The sequence below is a fragment of the Prunus dulcis genome, chromosome 5 (genome assembly GCF_902201215.1).
Source record: "Prunus dulcis chromosome 5, ALMONDv2, whole genome shotgun sequence".
Taxonomy (NCBI): domain Eukaryota; kingdom Viridiplantae; phylum Streptophyta; class Magnoliopsida; order Rosales; family Rosaceae; genus Prunus; species Prunus dulcis.
In genome coordinates, this window is record NC_047654.1 from 16,176,913 (window position 1) to 16,194,625 (window position 17,713).

Genomic DNA, 17,713 nt, shown 5'->3' on the forward strand with positions numbered 1-17,713 from the left:
CATTTTTATACCACATTCTATACCACCTCTCTAATAGAGGTGGACCCCATTGTATTGGTGGGATCCACCTCTATTAGAGAGGTGGTATATAGTGTGGTATAAAAATGTTGCAAGCCTAGTATTACCCGAAAAAAAATCCCCAACAAAACTCTAACAATATTTGGGGTCAAGTTTTATTTATTTATTTTGGGAAAGAACATGAAATTATGGGTCCAATTGTTAATGCCAACGTGGAGGGCCCATAATATTACAGCCCAACTACAAAGTACAGCCTTCTTGATGGTCCAATCGTGAATTTCAGAAACAACAGCAGGAGAAAATGGTAACACGCAGAAGGAATTCCCACAGGCGCTGGAGCGCGGCAGTCCACAAATACCAAAACACACGAAAGGTAAATTTGGCGCCAAAAAAGTAAAAACAAAAGATTGTTTAGGAAAGCCTTGCGGGAAATGATTTCAAAAAACAAAAAATCTCCCGCCGAAACCCACTTATACAAAACCCCAACTCCAACACAGAGACTCTCAAATCATATCATCTCTCTATCTATCTCTATCTCCCCCCCAAAAATCGCCTCCAAAATTTTAGAGAGAGGAAGCAACAGAGTAAGAGAGAAAGAGGGCTGAGAATGGCGAAGCTAGGACCAACCCCAGATGCGATTTCGACCATTTTGGCCTGTCCGGATCCGAGTGGGTCGGTTGAGCGGCCCGATATCGTGATCCAGGTCCTCGATCTCGGTCCCAGGGGCATTACTTACAAGTGAGCTTTATCTTCACCCATCAATCCAATATAAATTTGTCTCTATTTGGGTTTTTTCCTTGAAATTATTAGAAGCTTTGTGTTTATTTGGTTTTCTTTTTCCTTTTTATTTCTTTGTGGATTTTCAGAAACCCCTTTCTAGATCTAGATCTGGCTGCATTTCAGGCTTTGAAAATTGAAGTGTTTAAGTTTTATAGAATTGTTCATGATAAATTTGTTTGAGTTTTGAATGAACTTGGGTATAGTCTGATTGGTTTTGCTTTGTAAGGAAAAAAAACATATCTAATTTAGTTTATTGTAATTGTAATTTGGTTCCAGGTTTACTGCTAGTGATGGAAAGATGAAGCTGAAGGGGATGTTCTCCTCCCAGCTGGCTTCCCAGATTACCTCTGGGAACATTCAGAACCTGGGTCTCGTTCGCATTCTGGATTATGCTGTTAATGAGATTCCTGGCATGTCTGAAAAGTAAGCAATCAATTCTCTATATCTGTGTCTCTTTCAAAATATCGGAATTTGAATGTTAAAGTTTGGTTCTGGTTCTGGTTTTGCTGTTTTAGCTATGTGCTTGTAAAACAATGCGAGGTGGTCTCACCTGCACTTGAGACGGAGATAAAAAATGAGGTCAAAAGTGAGGTGAAAAGTGGAGAAGTTGGCATTATTTTGAAACCCAAGCAAGAAATGGTTTCCAAATCAGCTTCTCAAATTGTGCATGAGCAGAATGGAAAGTAAGTGTTTTGTTTGTTGTCAATCAGTTGTAATTGTGTGTTAGAATTCATGGTTGTGTGTTTTGACAATTCCACTTTTTGCGTGGATTCATTTCAGTATGGCCCCGGCTGCGAGAATGGCCATGACCCGGAGGGTGCATCCGCTTGTTTCCTTGAATCCTTACCAAGGAAATTGGACCATAAAGGTTCGTGTTACAAACAAGGGTACTATGCGTACCTACAAGAATGCTAGAGGTGAAGGCTGTGTCTTCAATGTGGAGTTAACAGATGAAGAAGTAAGAAAAAGACTCATTTGAGTTTTCTGACATTCTTATAATCCATTCTTCCTTGCTAGATGTACATGACATAATGATTCTAATTTTTGTGTAAACTTTGTTTGCTTTGGTTTAGGGCACACAAATTCAAGCAACAATGTTTAATGAAGCTGCAAAGAAGTTCTTTGAGAAGTTTGAATTAGGGAAGGTTTATTACATTTCAAAGGGATCTCTAAGGGTTGCTAACAAGCAGTTTAAGACAGTGCAAAATGATTATGAAATGAATTTAAATGAGAATTCTGAGGTTGAAGAAGCTATCAATGAAGCAGCTTTTGTTCCTGAAACAAAATTCAATTTTGTTCCAGTTGATATGTTAGGTCCCCATGTTAATGGGAAGGAGCTCGTGGGTAAGCAAACACTCTCAGGATCTGTTATATATGTGTGTTTCTATCTTCTTATTTACTCATCTTTGCCCTATATTTCAGATGTCATTGGAGTTGTTCAAAGTGTGTCTCCTACAATGAGCATCAGAAGGAAGAGCAACAATGAGAGTATTCCAAAGCGTGATATTACCATTGCTGATGAAACGTAAGCCTATAATACTCCTTGCTTACTACTACTTCAATATGTGAATGTTTTACATTGAAACAATTGGTATCTGAACTGCAGGAAAAAGACAGTTGTGGTTTCTCTGTGGGGTGAGCTTGCAACTAGTGTAGGCCAGGAACTGCTTGACATTGCCGATCAATCTCCCATAGTTGCTATCAAGTCCCTCAAAGTTGGAGACTTCCAAGGTAGCTAATAAAATTTTACTCAGTAACAGTTCAAGCAATTATGCATATTTGAAAAAAAAAAAAAAAAACATAAACAATCAAAGTTCCTATTTTTGATGCAGTCTTTAATATATTGTTTCAGGTGTGTCATTGTCAACACTCAGCAGGAGCACAGTAGTAGTCAATCCTGAATTACCTGAAGCAAAGAGGTTGAGGTCCTGGTAAGATATTCCTCAATAGGCTATTACCTCTTCTTTTCTTTATATCCATGTACAATCAATGATTATATTGTCTTAATTGGCAGGTATGATTCTGAAGGTAAAGGGGCTTCATTGGCCTCTGTTGGCAATGGTATGAGCCCTTTAGCCAAGAGTGGAGCAAGGTCCATGTACTCTGACAGAGTCTCCTTGTCTCATATATCTGATGACCCATCCTTGGGTGAGGATAAGGTATTACTTCTATATCAATAGCTCCTAGTTACAAAAGAATCTTCAGTCAAATAAAATACCCCTTCATGAAAACCTTTAAGTTTATGGTAGGGTTTAAAACTCATTTGTCATCGTACTGAATACTTTGTTTTGGTCTTGGGGCAGCCTGTGTTTTTCAGTGTTAAAGCGTTTATAAGTTCCATCAGGCCTGATCAGGCACTGTGGTACCGTGCTTGCAAAACTTGCAACAAGAAAGTAACTGAAGCTATTGGGTCTGGTTATTGGTGTGAAGCGTGCCAGAAAAATGATGAAGAATGCAGTTTAAGGTAAGACATATGTTCAGTATATTATGGTAAAGATGCTAATGGTGTTTTATACAGATTCCCATTTTCTCATTTCTATTTTGTTCTCGCTTTCCAGGTATATATTAGTTGCAAGAGTCACTGACGCAAGTGGGGAAGCATATCTTTCTCTATTTAATGAAGAAGCAGAGAGGGTTATTGGGTGCTCTGCAGATGAGCTGGACAAATTGAAATCACAGGTATATTATAGTTATGATTTTGATTCACTGTGCCTATAAGTTATAACATGTCTTAAATTAACCATGAAAGATTAGCAGCTGGTTTCTAATTTTTGTGAGCTTTACGTTTTCAGGAGGGAGAAGAGAACGTATACCAACTGAAGCTGAAACAAGCTACTTGGGTTCCTCATCTTTTTAGGGTCAGTGTTTCTCAGAATGAGTACAATAACGAGAAGAGGAAAAGGATAACTGCCAGGGCAGTTGCTCCTGTTGATTTTGCTGCTGAATCAAAGTTTTTGCTAGAAGAGATATCAAAGATGAAAGCTTCCCAATAGAAGAATCGTCTAATGGAAAGTGCAAAAACCCAAAGAGAACAAACAAAGATGAGGATGGTATCTGTTTGGGCAGGCAATGTATTATGTACCTTTTTAATCTCTGCCTTAGATTTTACTGGTTTAGTTTTTACATGGGAAAAGGGCAGTTGGGATTAATTGCAAATGTTGGTTATCTAGTTGTATAAATGGTGGGTTTTGTTGCATTCTAGAAAAGAAATGCTTGATATTTATCTAGTTGTATAAACGGAGTTCCTTTATAATCCTTTGTGCGATTGGCATTTACGTTCAATTTCATCTTTCTTCCCTGCGATTTTTGCATAAGAACTAAACCGAATGACTTTTGCGGAAGGATTAAGCTTTTTGTTTTGTTTTTTGTGTGGGTAATTTGTGAAAGCACCACCAACCGTTGCCCCGGTCCATAAATTTAGCAATTCGGTGACATGTTAAGAAGCTACTTGTGTATAAAGTAAGCTATTTGTGTATAACAAAAAGTTAGTCTCTTGGAATGAAAATTCAGTATAGCTGTGTGGTTGTACTACTTATTCAAAAAAAATTATAACTTAGCAAGCTATAATTGAAAAATTCGGCCACTATATAATATTTTACAATAACTTGTTTTAATATTTTAATACATATTATTTTTATTCAATAATATGTGAAAATTATGTGTATAATATGTGAATTTTTTGTGTATTAAACATAAAAAATATGTATGTATGTGTACAATACGTGTATTGTATTTTTTTTTAAAACTTGTATTTTACCGAGCTTTTAAGACATGTACGGAAAATAGAAGTATTATTGAAAAATACATATGTACATATATAATATGAGTATTAAATGGGAAAATACTAAATTCTTTATACATATAATAACTCTGGAAAAGTTAAAAAGCCAAAAGGGGACAATAGAGACTCGGGTAATGGCTTAATAGTAATGGATAATGCGATAAACTACTCTTATCTATAAACAAAATTGGGGAAAAAATAATTTTTTAAAAAGAAAAAGGACTCCATTATGTATTTCAAGAGTATGGCAGTGTGGCTATACTATTTACGAAAATAATTTTAAAAAAAGGCCCATGTCTAGCCGCATGGCTATACTATTTATGAAAACAATTTAAGAAAAAGACCCCAGTATAGCTGAACGGCTACACGTTTCGAATATGATATAGACATACAGTATAGCCGCTCGGCTATACTACCTATTAAACAAATTTTAAAAAAATCGCAAGTCTAGCCGCACGGCCATAATGTTTGTATATAATATAAACAGGCTATACGATTTATTTAAAAAAATAAAAAAAGGAACCCAAGCATAGCCGAGGGAATATAATATAAATAAAAAGTATAGCCGCCCGGCTTTACTATTTATTAATTAAAAAAGGAGACCCGCCTAGAACTAGAACTTAGCCTCTTTTTTTCTAAAAATAGTATAGCCCCGCGGCTATACTATTAAGTTAAAAAAAGCTTTAAAAAAATACCGGAGTATAGCCGTTGGGCTATACTGATAATTAAATAAAATATTTAAAAATTAAGTCCAGTAATAAAATAAAAATCAAAGACGAGAAAGCCCAAATAGGGATTTTTTTTCAACTCGTCTGTCCTTGCATTTCGAAAATGTGATGCACAAACCATTTGGAAATCGACATTATGAACTATAAAGACCCGAAATATGAAACAATTGCACTAAATTGCTTTAGCATGTCAAGATTTCTGAACTAATTATACAGGGTTGTAGTCCACAGAGGTTGCACTAAATTACGATAACAAGATAAAAATTACACATAATAATTTAACAATCTCATGCCCTTCCATAGGAAGAGACCATTGACGCAATTTTATGCAGTAAGTTTGATGCATTCTTGTCATCACTTTCCTTAAAGGAGTTCCACTCTTGATAATTATGCAGGCTGCCTGTAAAGTCTGTAAAAAGTCCATCAACACCTATCTCATTAACCCAATAATCATACTCCGCATACGGATCTTGATGAAAGTTAAAGTGCAGGAACGAGTTCTCATTTCGGTATGTATATGGGTGCACCTGCATCGGAATTGAAGAAGACGAAACAAAAGAACACGCACAATACTTTATTATGCCCAATAATTACATCCATAGATCTGAAGCATTCATATTTCATATAATCTTAAACAAGAATAAGTCTTTTCAGGGAAGAAATCTACCTGTAGGTCATGAGCATGGGCTCTGGAGACCAGATCAGTAGGTGTTTGCAAATAATTGTTTACTACAGGAACCACAGTATCCTTCCATGGTCCAATGCCCACCACATAATCTTTAATGAAGTCGAGGTAGGCATCGGAAGTAATTTCCCAATAGGACTGCACATGATCAATTTGATGTCAGTTAGAGAGGAATATAAATACTGAAAGACTCAATGGATGAACTACATTGCAAAAATTGGACTTAGATACAGTTTAAGCTGGGTCTTTAATCTCTATAAAGAGGTTATGATCGGCAAACAGCGTAAGTAGTCTCTAGGGAGATAAAACTAGAAGGAACACAAACCTGATTAGTGTCTTGAGTTGGAACTGTGATATCGTCAATTAAGAAGATCTTGGGCAAGTCTGTCAGATTTGATACGTATATAAGTGAAGTTGGAGCGAATGATTGGATAAATGCAGGTTGTTTTAACCAATCTTTTGACATGTATGAACCCTTGTATCCGTACTTCTTAAGTGTCTCCACAAACCTGTCCTCAAATCTCTTGCCATCTGCCCACTTCACCTGTCATCATATTAAACATCAGATTCAGCATTGATGAAGCAAAATTTTAACCATGAAATGGCATTCCATGTTTCAGAAAAGGGCATAATGCTAATCAGGTTATGTGCAACCATTCTTTGTGGAAGGTTTCCGGATACTCACATGCTGGTTGATCAATACTGGATTTTTAATCTCTGGATATATTCCAACGACCCTGGGTGCGTCCAATGCGATTGCAATGAACTCTTCAAAAGTGATAATAGTATATTTTCCTGAGGATACATCAGAAACAAATATACTTAACCATCCTTATATTTGCCCCTATAGAAAAGGGACTAAAAAAGAAAACATATATGCTTTTCCATATGAAAAATAAGTGTAGCATTATATACGATGACCTAGGGAACTACCTAGACTTGTCCTTTCAACTGTAATTAGAACCATGAGTCAAGTGGTGATGTTACTCATCAAGCCCAAATCAAGGTACTACGTTCTAACAACAAGAACCAACCCATGGCCATCAATAAAAATGTATGCTCAAATACAGAGTGATTTACCAGAAATAGGAACTAACCATTATATTGTTGATCCCGAAATGGATACCTCTGCTTCACTCGTAATGACTTCAGTTCTTCTAGTGTAAAATCAACTGCATATGGTTAAAATAAATTTTAATTTCCTCAGTTGAACACTGAATGGCAATAAACATACAGATTCTGAAAAAAGTAACAATATGATTTTGGGAACAGTGGTAAACTAACAAAACTTATCAGTTGGGTGCTCAACTATGGGCAGTCTTCAGTTAGAAGACGGGACGTACCAAAATAACCATCAACACAATGTGATCATATTCAGTAAAAAGTTGAAAGCTGAAGGGCTTTCCATACCAGTGAAAAAACCAGTAGTGTTGACCCCTTGAACCTCATAGGTCCTTTTACGATTTGAAAATTCCTTGTGTTCTGCAACATCAGTTGTCTCATCAAGGGTCACATCATGAAAGCATATGAGAACACCATCTTTAGAAGATAGGATATCTGTTTCAATGAAGTCTGCACCCTCTTCAATAGCTCTCTGCAAGAATGAATCTTTTAGTACTCATTTACCTTTTTATCAAGTGGATGAATGAAGTTTATTGTAAGTATTTTTAGTACCATCAAATTGCAGCATCTAATCATTAACAGTCAGTGGTCTTCTAAAACTAAGAGAGCTGGGTTAATAAGCATATATGTGCCCATATTTACCACGTATGCAGCAGCAGTTTCTTCAGGAATCTCTCCGTTTGAACCTCGATGAGCAATGTTGTATGGTCGAGAAGTTTGCAGAGGCTGTCTATCGCCATCAGCTAATTTACTAGGAAGTGGATAAAATGGCCTCCCGGAACACCCAACAAGGAGCAGTAGGAACACAAAAGGAGCAAAACCTGTCAAATGCAAAAACATCAAAAGTAAACCATCAATTCTAGACCTAAGAATGCTGCTGGGTTACATAATTAAATCCATTTCCGTGCCGTATGTAAATTTTTCATAATTTGGAGAATACAGATAGTGTCTTGCTATCCTAAACGGTAAAAGGCGCTTGCTAATTTAGAATGGCAACAAACTTATGAATCTTAAGACTATATCCTACATATAAACCAAGATCAATATCAGCGCTATTTGCAATCCATATTTAGAAAACCAATTGTCTCATTCAATTGAAAGAACCTACTTATAAATAGTAGAACAAAGCACAACCTCACATTCACACCTTGGCTATCATTTTGCTAACTAAGAAAAACTAAAGGCATTTTCCAACTAAACATCAATTTCCCTAAAATCAACCAATTAACTTGCGCCAGATCATATTTAGCAATCCAAGGAAAGTTCTCAAATGTCAGCTTCAAACAAATCAAACAAACCCAGATAAGCAATTGCCAAGGCCAAATCAGATAGAAAGCCAATATTAGAAGTATATCAACTACCAAGAGAAAAAAATAAGGCCTTTTTCAAAACTGAAAAAAACCCAGTGATCATTCACATACAAACATTGAAAAACTTATGCCGTCAACAAGAAAAATAATTACAAAAAAGAAAAAGAAAGAAGAAGTTAAGCTTGCAGCTTACAGTGTGAGGAAGCCATGGTGTTGGCCCAGCTTCTCTCTGCAAAGCTTTCACTTTGAAGAATGAATATGAGGAATTGTTTTGTATTCTAAGGAGGAAGAATCGTGTGTGGCCGGGATTTTTATAATACAGAGGCTCGGAAAATTCGGTGTCATGGATCTATCCGTAAACCAAGAATATTCCTCGAATATATAGATAGGCTCTACCAGGAAAATATAGCTAAATTGGCAGTGACAGGTAAGATGCCATTGGAATGGAAGCGTGGAACTGCAACACTGGCCGTTGACGGGTGGCGTAAGAGGGAGGTTGGACACGTGGCTGGTGATGATTGGGTTTGTTTTACAATTGTCAGGTCATTGTTGTTTTGCACGGGGATGCTGATTTCTAAACTCAGCGACCAGTTGGCGCGTTGACTGAATGGTGACTTCTCATTTGTCGGGTGATATATTATTTAGGAGTCTCTTAACTGTAAGAGAGATCATTAAAAAAGGCTAATAAAAGTAGGAATAAAAAAAAAAAAGAATTAACTTATTATAATATATAATAAAATTCAGAATAATACAAGGAAGCTGAAAAAGATGTAGTTTCCTACTTGTAAAATTGTGATAGGTTTAAAACTCTAGTGGAAAGCAAAAAAGAAAGGAAGAAGATCCAGAGCATTAAAAACTCAATCAGGAAATAGCGAACCATGAGATTTTGTACGAACGAGATCTGAATGAAAAAAAGAGAGAGAAAAAACCAACTTCCTTGTAGTTTCAACAATAGAGTAAAAGTAGAACACTTATCCCTACAGACTAGCTAGTGTTCAACTCTCACCTTTCCTCCCTCTCCAAATAAAGAACATAAAATAAAGGAGGAGAAGAATTGTGAGGAAAAACAAAATCCGTTATTTTGTGCATATCTTTAGATGGCTCAATAGAGGATGATGGAGCATTGAAGCTACGATGCTGCAACACAAATTGAAGTTTTTGGTAATGGTATCACTCTGATTTCATATCGATTATTATCCAATTCCTTACTTCCTCCATTCATGGTAAATAAAAGGCCCCTAATTTCATGATTTAACCTTTTTGAGACAACTTGGTTTACACAAAATATTGAGATTAGTCTAACTTGTTTAGTTGTTTTTATTCGTTCTTTTCGATTTGATGCCAGTCGAACCCAAAACCTGCTAAACTTTGGATATAACACAAAGCCAACAAGTTACAAGGACACCGGCAGTCTGCTTGATGTAGATTGTTAGTGTGCTTTGGGGTAACTAAAGCATCGCCTGATGTTCCATATAACCTTCCAAAGTTACTTCAGAAAAGACTATATAAAGGAAAATAATCAGAGTAAACTTTCACTATAAAAATAGAGTAATTGCTCAACTCAAGGTGTTCAATTATCAATTAAAATTACAATGGGGCGACAGAGCCACCACCGTTGACCTAATCATCAGATGGAGTTGAGCAGATAATGATGTGCCTCAGGGGGTTTGCCACTTCATTTCCACCAGCATGCTTGACAAATTCGGCTGGGGAGAGAAAACTGCCATGGCAAGCACACAAAATGCCGACCTGGCCTTGTCTATACTTGTACAGAACCCCCTCGGTCTTCCTCCCATCTGCTCCGAAGGTTCTCACAGAAGGCATTTTGGATGTCAGCTCCTCCTTCTGCACAACAGCATTGGAAAATTTAGCCGCCTTTGAGGGATTTTCCATGGCATTGTGTGCAGGGTTGACATGTTCTAAAGTGGCCACTTTTGAAGAGGTGACCACCGGCTTGATGTCACCACCGGAAGGGAATGTCTCAAAACATCCTGCTCCTGCATGGAATTTACACAAGTTCATATCTTTGAGGAAGAATGTACAATAGAGGAAAATTGAATGGAAGTAAATGTCACAGGTCAAAGAAAGTTATATACTATAAACTGAGTCTTAATCAGCAGGGGTTTCAATCTGAAACTAGCAAGTTGTCTCAAAATGTTATTGTTCTTGCTGCTATAATCTATGACTTTACAGCAGTCCTTAATCATCAATTGTTGTAAATGAGACTTACTATCATACACAGATTTTGTTTAAGAAAATCTAACAGGCACCGTCCGCAATTGGATAAACATTTATAAGAAATAAATACTGCTTTTATTAAGAGAAATGAAGTCCTTTACCTTCCACATTTCAACCTGGTGGAGGCTACACTTGTATATGCTGACATAAGTATACTCAAAAGAAGAAGAACCAAACTCCAGTATATAATCATGGAGATGACAATAAGATAACATAGCTGAACAATCTACATCTTTTTGTCATTTCTGATTACGGTTCTTGATGATCAGCCTCTTCATCTTTTTGTACTTTTTCAGATCTGGTGAATTTTCTTCCACATTCCTGAGAAACTCTATTTTCTCAGGAAAATGTCTCCAACAGAATGAATTTAGGTAACACTGCAATGTATTAACTAGAGATTTTGTTCGATTAAAAGCGTTTCTTTTCTAATTCTTCATCGTTTTTTAGAGTTAATGCAACTTTTCTGGGAAAATGTCGGATCGCATGCATGGAAGGGGCTTCGGGATTGTAAAAGGAGGTTAGCAAATAGTCATTAACAATATTTTCTCTGCATTTTGTATAGCGTAGAGTCTGATATTGTTTCCATGCAGGAACTTCAGACATTCCAGAGTTCGAAGTTCCAGAATTCGAAGTTAAGGAGACATTAGAATTTGTGGTTCCCCAACCCAGACTTAGCTATCGCAACCGTCGTACGCCGCGAAACTGCATATACACTGGTCAATCCGAGTATCAGAGCACCAGAGATTTGAGGCTTTGTTCAGAACAATTAAACGAACTCTACAAAATACATGAGAAGATGTTGGCCACCGGAGATGGCAAAACGTGGAACATAGCGTACAAAAACCTCATTAATCGCTTAGCATATATAATGGAGGTAGCAGACGTTGTGGTGGAGCACAAGAACGACATCTTCAACTTGCAGAACTTCCTGACTCTCCCACTGAATCTATTGGCAACTGATCTAAAGATAGTGCCAATTTTTGTGCAAATTGTCACCTGGGAATTAAAAAAGGTGATCATTGAAGAGGATTCACATGAGGCGAGTTCGTTGATGCAAGAAGCTAAAAAGACATTTGGACGCAAGTTTAAGGTACTGTGTAAGGATGCTGAGGCAATAGAATTTGCTCTGCTTTTTCCCGCGTATCCAACATTTTCCTCCACTTTCTCGGGAAATGGAAAATATCTGCTAAGCTTTTGTAATCCTCTGGCAACTCGGTAAGTGTTATTTCATTCTTTTATCTTTTTATCATTTCTGATTACGGTTCTTGATGATCAGCCTCTTCAACTTTTTGTACTTTTTCAGATCTGGTGAATTTTCTTCCACTTTCCTGAGAAACTCTATTTTCTCAGGAAAATGTCTCCAACAGAATGAATTTAGGTAACACTGCAATGTATTAACTAGAGATTTTGTTCGATTAAAAGCGTTTCTTTTCTAATTCTTCATCGTTTTTTAGAGTTAATGCAACTTTTCTGGGAAAATGTCGGGATCGCATGCATGGAAGGGGCTTCGGGATTGTAAAAGGAGGTTAGCAAATAGTCATTAACATTATTTTCTCTGCATTTTGTATAGCGTAGAGTCTGATATTGTTTCCATGCAGGGACTTCAGACATTCCAGAGTTCGAAGTTCCAGAATTCGAAGTTAAGGAGATATTAGAATTTGTGGTTCCCCAACCCAGACTTAGCTATCGCAACCGTCGTACGCCGCGAAACTGCATATACACTGGTCAATCCGAGTATCAGAGCACCAGAGATTTGAGGCTTTGTTCAGAACAATTAAACGAACTCTGCAAAATACATGAGAAGATGTTGGCCACCGGAGATGGCAAAACGTGGAACATAGCGTACAAAAACCTCATTAATCGCTTAGCATATATAATGGAGGTAGCAGACGTTGTGGTGGAGCACAAGAACGACATCTTCAACTTGCAGAACTTCCTGACTCTCCCACTGAATCTAATGGCAACTGATCTAAAGATAGTGCCAATTTTTGTGCAAATTGTCACCTGGGAATTAAAAAAGGTGATCATTGAAGAGGATTCACATGAGGCGAGTTCGTTGATGCAAGAAGCTAAAAAGACATTTGGACGCAAGTTTAAGGTACTGTGTAAGGATGCTGAGGCAATGGAATTTCCTCTGCTTTTTCCCGCGTATCCAACATTTTCCTCCACTTTCTCGGGAAATGGAAAATATCTGCTAAGCTTTTGTAATCCTCTGGCAACTCGGTAAGTGTTATTTCATTCTTTTATCTTTTTATCATTTCTGATTACGGTTCTTGATGATCAGCCTCTTCAACTTTTTGTACTTTTTCAGATCTGGTGAATTTTCTTCCACTTTCCTGAGAAACTCTATTTTCTCAGGAAAATGTCTCCAACAGAATGAATTTAGGTAACACTGCAATGTATTAACCGGAGATTTTGTTCGATTAAAAGCGTTTCTTTTCTAATTCTTCATCGTTTTTTAGAGTTAATGCAACTTTTTCGGGAAAATGTCGGGATCGCATGCATGGAAGGGGCTTCGGGATTGTAAAAGGAGGTTAGCAAATAGTCATTAACATTATTTTCTCTGCATTTTGTATGCGTAGAGTCTGATATTGTTTCCATGCAGGGACTTCAGACATTCCAGAGTTCGAAGTTCCAGAATTCGAAGTTAAGGAGATATTAGAATTTGTGGTTCCCCAACCCAGACTTAGCTATCGCAACCGTCGTACGCCGCGAAACTGCATATACACTGGTCAATCGAGTATCAGAGCACCAGAGATTTGAGGCTTTGTTCAGAACAATTAAACGAACTCTGTAAAATACATGAGAAGATGTTGGCCACCGGAGATGGCAAAACGTGGAACATAGCGTACAAAAACCTCATTAATCGCTTAGCATATATAATGGAGGTAGCAGACGTTGTGGTGGAGCACAAGAACGACATCTTCAACTTGCGGAACTTCCTGACTCTCCCACTGAATCCAATGGCAACTGATCTAAAGATAGTGCCAATTTTTGTGCAAATTGTCACCTGGGAATTGAAAAAGGTGATCATTGAAGAGGATTCACATGAGGCGAGTTCGTTGATGCAAGAAGCTAAAAAGACATTTGGACGCAAGTTTAAGGTACTGTGTAAGGATGCTGAGGCAATGGAATTTGCTCTGCTTTTTCCCGCGTATCCAACATTTTCCTCCACTTTCTCGGGAAATGGAAAATGTCTGCTAAGCTTTTGTAATCCTCTGGCAACTCGGTAAGTGTTATTTCATTCTTTTATCTTTTTATCATTTCTGATTACGGTTCTTGATGATCAGCCTCTTCATCTTTTTGTACTTTTTCAGATCTGGTGAATTTTCTTCCACTTTCCTGAGAAACTCTATTTTCTCAGGAAAATGTCTCCAACAGAATGAATTTAGGTAACACTGCAATGTATTAACTAGAGATTTTGTTCGATTAAAAGCGTTTCTTTTCTAATTCTTCATCGTTTTTTAGAGTTAATGCAACTTTTTCGGGAAAATGTCGGGATCGCATGCATGGAAGGGGCTTCGGGATTGTAAAAGGAGGTTAGCAAATAGTCATTAACATTATTTTCTCTGCATTTTGTATAGCGTAGAGTCTGATATTGTTTCCATGCAGGGACTTCAGACATTCCATAGTTTGAAGTTCCAGAATTCGAAGTTAAGGAGATATTAGAATTTGTGGTTCCCCAACCCAGACTTAGCTATCGCAACCGTCGTACGCCGCGAAACTGCATATACACTGGTCAATCGGAGTATCAGAGCACCAGAGATTTGAGGCTTTGTTCAGAACAATTAAACGAACTCTGTAAAATACATGAGAAGATGTTGGCCACCGGAGATGGCAAAACGTGGAACATAGCGTACAAAAACCTCATTAATCGCTTAGCATATATAATGGAGGTAGCAAACGTTGTGGTGGAGCACAAGAACGACATCTTCAACTTGCGGAACTTCCCTGACTCTCCCACTGAATCCAATGGCAACTGATCTAAAGATAGTGCCAATTTTTGTGCAAATTGTCACCGGAATTAAAAAAGGATCATTGAAAGAGATTCACATGAGGCGAAGTTCGTTGATGCAAGAAGCTAAAAAAGACATTTGGACGCAGTTTAAGGTACTGTGTAAGGATGCCGAGGCAATGGAATTTGCTTTCTTTTTTTTTTCCCCACATATCCAACATTTTCCTCCACTTTCTGAAATGGAAAATGTCCGCTAAGCTTTTTTGTAATCCTCCGCAACTCGGTAAGTGTTATTTCATTCTTTTATCTTTTTATCATTTCTGATTACGGTTCTTGATGATCAGCCTCTTCATCTTTCTGTACTTTTTCAGATCTGGTGAATTTTCTTCCACTTTCCTGAGAAACTCTATTTTCTCGGGAAAATGTCTCCAACAGAATGAATTTAGGTAACACTGCAATGTATTAACTAGAGATTTTGTTCGATTAAAAGCGTTTCTTTTCTAATTCTTCGTAGTTTTTTGGAAATAATGCAACTTTTCTGGGAAAATGTCGGGATCGCATGCATGGAAGGGGCTTCGGGATTGTAAAAGGAGGTTAGCAAATAGTCATTAACATTATTTTCTCTGCATTTTGTATAGCGTAGAGTCTGACATTGTTTCCATGCAGGGACTTCAGACATTCCAGAGTTCGAAGTTCCAGAATTCGAAGTTAAGGAGATATTAGAATTTGTGGTTTCCCAAACCAGACTTAGCTATCGCAACCGTCGTACGTCGCGAAACTGCATATACACTGGTCAATCGGAGTATCAGAGCACCAGAGATTTGAGGCTTTGTTCAGAAAATTTAAACGAACTCTGCAAAATACATGAGAAGATGTTGGGCACCGGAGATGGCAAAACGTGGAACATAGCGTACAAAAACCTCATTAATCGCTTAGCATATATAATGGAGGTAGCAAACGTTATGGTGGAGCACAAGAACGACATCTTCAACTTGCGGAACTTCCTGACTCTCCTACTGAATCCAATGGCAACTGATCAAAGATAGTGCCAATTTTTGTGCAAATTGTCACCTGGGAATTGAAAAAGGTGATTATTGAAGAGGATTCACATGAGGCGAGTTCGTTGATGCAAGAAGCTAAAAAGACATTTGGACGCAAGTTTAAGGTACTGTGTAAGGATGCTGAGGCAATGGAATTTGCTCTGCTTTTTCCCGCGTATCCAACATTTTCCTCCACTTTCTCGGGAAATGGAAAATGTCTGCTAAGCTTTTGTAATCCTCCGAGAACTCGGTAAGTGTTATTTCATTCTTTTATCTTTTTATCATTTCTGATTACGGTTCTTGATGATCAGCCTCTTCATCTTTCTGTACTTTTTCAGATCTGGTGAATTTTCTTCCATTTTCCTGAGAAACTCTATTTTCTCGGGAAAATGTCTCCAACAGAATGAATTTAGGTAACACTGCAATGTTTTAACTAGAGATTTTGTTCGATTAAAAGCGTTTCTTTTCTAATTCTTCTTAGTTTTTTGGAGTTAATGCAACTTTTCTGGGAAAATGTCAAGATCGCATGCATGGAAGGGGCTTCGGGATTGTAAAAGGAGGTTAGCAAATAGTCATTAACATTATTTTCTCTGCATTTTGTATAGCGTAGAGTCTGATATTGTTTCCATGCAGGGACTTCAGACATTCCAGAGTTCGAAGTTCCAAAATTCGAAGTTAAGGAGATATTAGAATTTGTGGTTCCCCAACCCAGACTTAGCTATCGCAACCGTCGTACGCCGCGAAACTGCATATACACTGGTCAATCCGAGTATCAGAGCACCAGAGATTTGAGGCTTTGTTCAGAACAATTAAACGAACTCTGCAAAATACATGAGAAGATGTTGGCCACCGAAGATGGCAAAACGTGGAACATAGCGTACAAAAACCTCATTAATCGCTTAGCAGGTAGCAGACGTTGTGGTGGAGCACAAGAACGACATCTTCAACTTGCAGAACTTCCTGACTCTCCCACTGAATCCAATGGCAACTGATCTAAAGATAGTGCCAATTTTTGTGCAAATTGTCACCTGGGAATTAAAAAAGGTGATAATTGAAGAGGATTCACAAGAGGCGAGTTCGTTGATGCAAGAAGCGAAAAAGACATTTGGACGCAAGTTTAAGGTACTGTGTGAGGATGCTGAGGCAATGGAATTTGCTCTGCTTTTTCCCGTGTATCCCACATTTTCCTCAACTTTCTCGGGAAATGGAAAATGTCTGCTAAGCTTTTGTAATCCTCTGGCAACTCGGTAAGTGTTATTTCATTCTTTTATCATTTTATCATTTCTAATTACGGTTCTTGATGATCAGCCTCTTCATCGTTTTGTACTTTTTCAGATCTGGTGAATTTTCTTCCACTTTCCCGAGAAACTCTATTTTCTCAGGAAAATGTCTCCAACAGAATGAATTTAGGTAACACTGCAATGTATTAACTAGAGATTTTGTTCGATTAAAAGCGTTTCTTTTCTAATTCTTCGTAGTTTTTTGGAAATAATGCAACTTTTCTGGGAAAATGTCGGGATCGCATGCATGGAAGGGGCCTCGGGATTGTAAAAGGAGGTTAGCAAATAGTCATTAACATTATTTTCTATGCATTTTGTATAGCGTAGAGTCTGATATTGTTTCCATGCAGGGACTTCAGACATTCCAGAGTTCGAAGTTCCAGAATTCGAAGTTAAGGAGATATTAGAATTTGTGGTTCCCCAACCCAGACTTAGCTATCTTTAGCGAGTATATGTGCATGGCTTAACACCTGCATGCATATACACTGGTCATCAGATGAATATCGAGCAGTATCAGAGCACCAGAGATTTGAGGCTTTGTTCAGAACAATTAAACGAACTCTGCAAAATACATGAGAAGATGTTGGCCACCGGAGATGGCAAAACGTGGAACATAGCGTACAAAAACCTCATTAATCGCTTAGCATATATAATGGAGGTAGCAGACGTTGTGGTGGAGCACAAGAACGACATCTTCAACTTGCGGAACTTCCTGACTCTCCCACTGAATCCAATGGCAACTGATCTAAAGATAGTGCCAATTTTTGTGCAAATTG

The 17,713-nt window shown here is 37.7% G+C and overlaps 3 protein-coding genes across 3 annotated transcripts; 1 reads left to right on the plus strand and 2 right to left on the minus strand.

Moving 5' to 3' along the window:
• Positions 1–492: 492 nt before the first annotated feature.
• LOC117628463 (replication protein A 70 kDa DNA-binding subunit B) lies at positions 493–4,083 on the plus strand. The gene is made up of 12 exons (XM_034360926.1): positions 493–756; positions 1,075–1,221; positions 1,314–1,481; positions 1,579–1,756; positions 1,872–2,142; positions 2,221–2,323; positions 2,405–2,529; positions 2,651–2,729; positions 2,813–2,957; positions 3,102–3,262; positions 3,357–3,477; positions 3,591–4,083. Exons 1-12 carry the CDS (start codon positions 626–628, stop codon positions 3,789–3,791), a joined length of 1,830 nt encoding a protein of 609 aa, XP_034216817.1. The 5' UTR covers positions 493–625; the 3' UTR covers positions 3,792–4,083.
• Positions 4,084–5,451: 1,368 nt separating this feature from the next.
• Positions 5,452–9,080, minus strand: LOC117628467 (glycerophosphodiester phosphodiesterase GDPD6). Its single transcript, XM_034360934.1, has 8 exons — positions 8,618–9,080; positions 7,757–7,935; positions 7,403–7,586; positions 7,090–7,164; positions 6,678–6,787; positions 6,318–6,536; positions 5,975–6,130; positions 5,452–5,834 (listed from the first exon to the last, which is right to left on the minus strand). Exons 1-8 carry the CDS (start codon positions 8,631–8,633, stop codon positions 5,595–5,597), a joined length of 1,179 nt encoding a protein of 392 aa, XP_034216825.1. The 5' UTR covers positions 8,634–9,080; the 3' UTR covers positions 5,452–5,594.
• Positions 9,081–10,044: 964 nt separating this feature from the next.
• LOC117629132 (ninja-family protein AFP3-like) lies at positions 10,045–10,446 on the minus strand. Its single transcript, XM_034361640.1, has one exon. It carries the CDS (start codon positions 10,444–10,446, stop codon positions 10,045–10,047), a length of 402 nt encoding a protein of 133 aa, XP_034217531.1.
• Between the last annotated feature and the right edge of the window lie 7,267 nt (positions 10,447–17,713).

Coding starts and splice junctions, on each gene's coding strand:
- LOC117628467 (XM_034360934.1), bottom strand. Junction 6,788..7,089: donor TCGGGATCAACAATATAATG/GTTAGTTCCTAT, acceptor ATGTATCCTCAG/GAAAATATACTATTATCACT. Junction 6,131..6,317: donor CAACTCAAGACACTAATCAG/GTTTGTGTTCCT, acceptor GATCATGTGCAG/TCCTATTGGGAAATTACTTC.
- LOC117628463 (XM_034360926.1), top strand. CDS start 626: ATGGCGAAGCTAGGACCAACCCCAGATGCGATTTCGACCATTTTGGCC. Junction 2,143..2,220: donor TAATGGGAAGGAGCTCGTGG/GTAAGCAAACAC, acceptor CCTATATTTCAG/ATGTCATTGGAGTTGTTCAA. Junction 2,530..2,650: donor CAAAGTTGGAGACTTCCAAG/GTAGCTAATAAA, acceptor ATATTGTTTCAG/GTGTGTCATTGTCAACACTC.
- LOC117629132 (XM_034361640.1), bottom strand. CDS start 10,446: ATGAACTTGTGTAAATTCCATGCAGGAGCAGGATGTTTTGAGACATTC.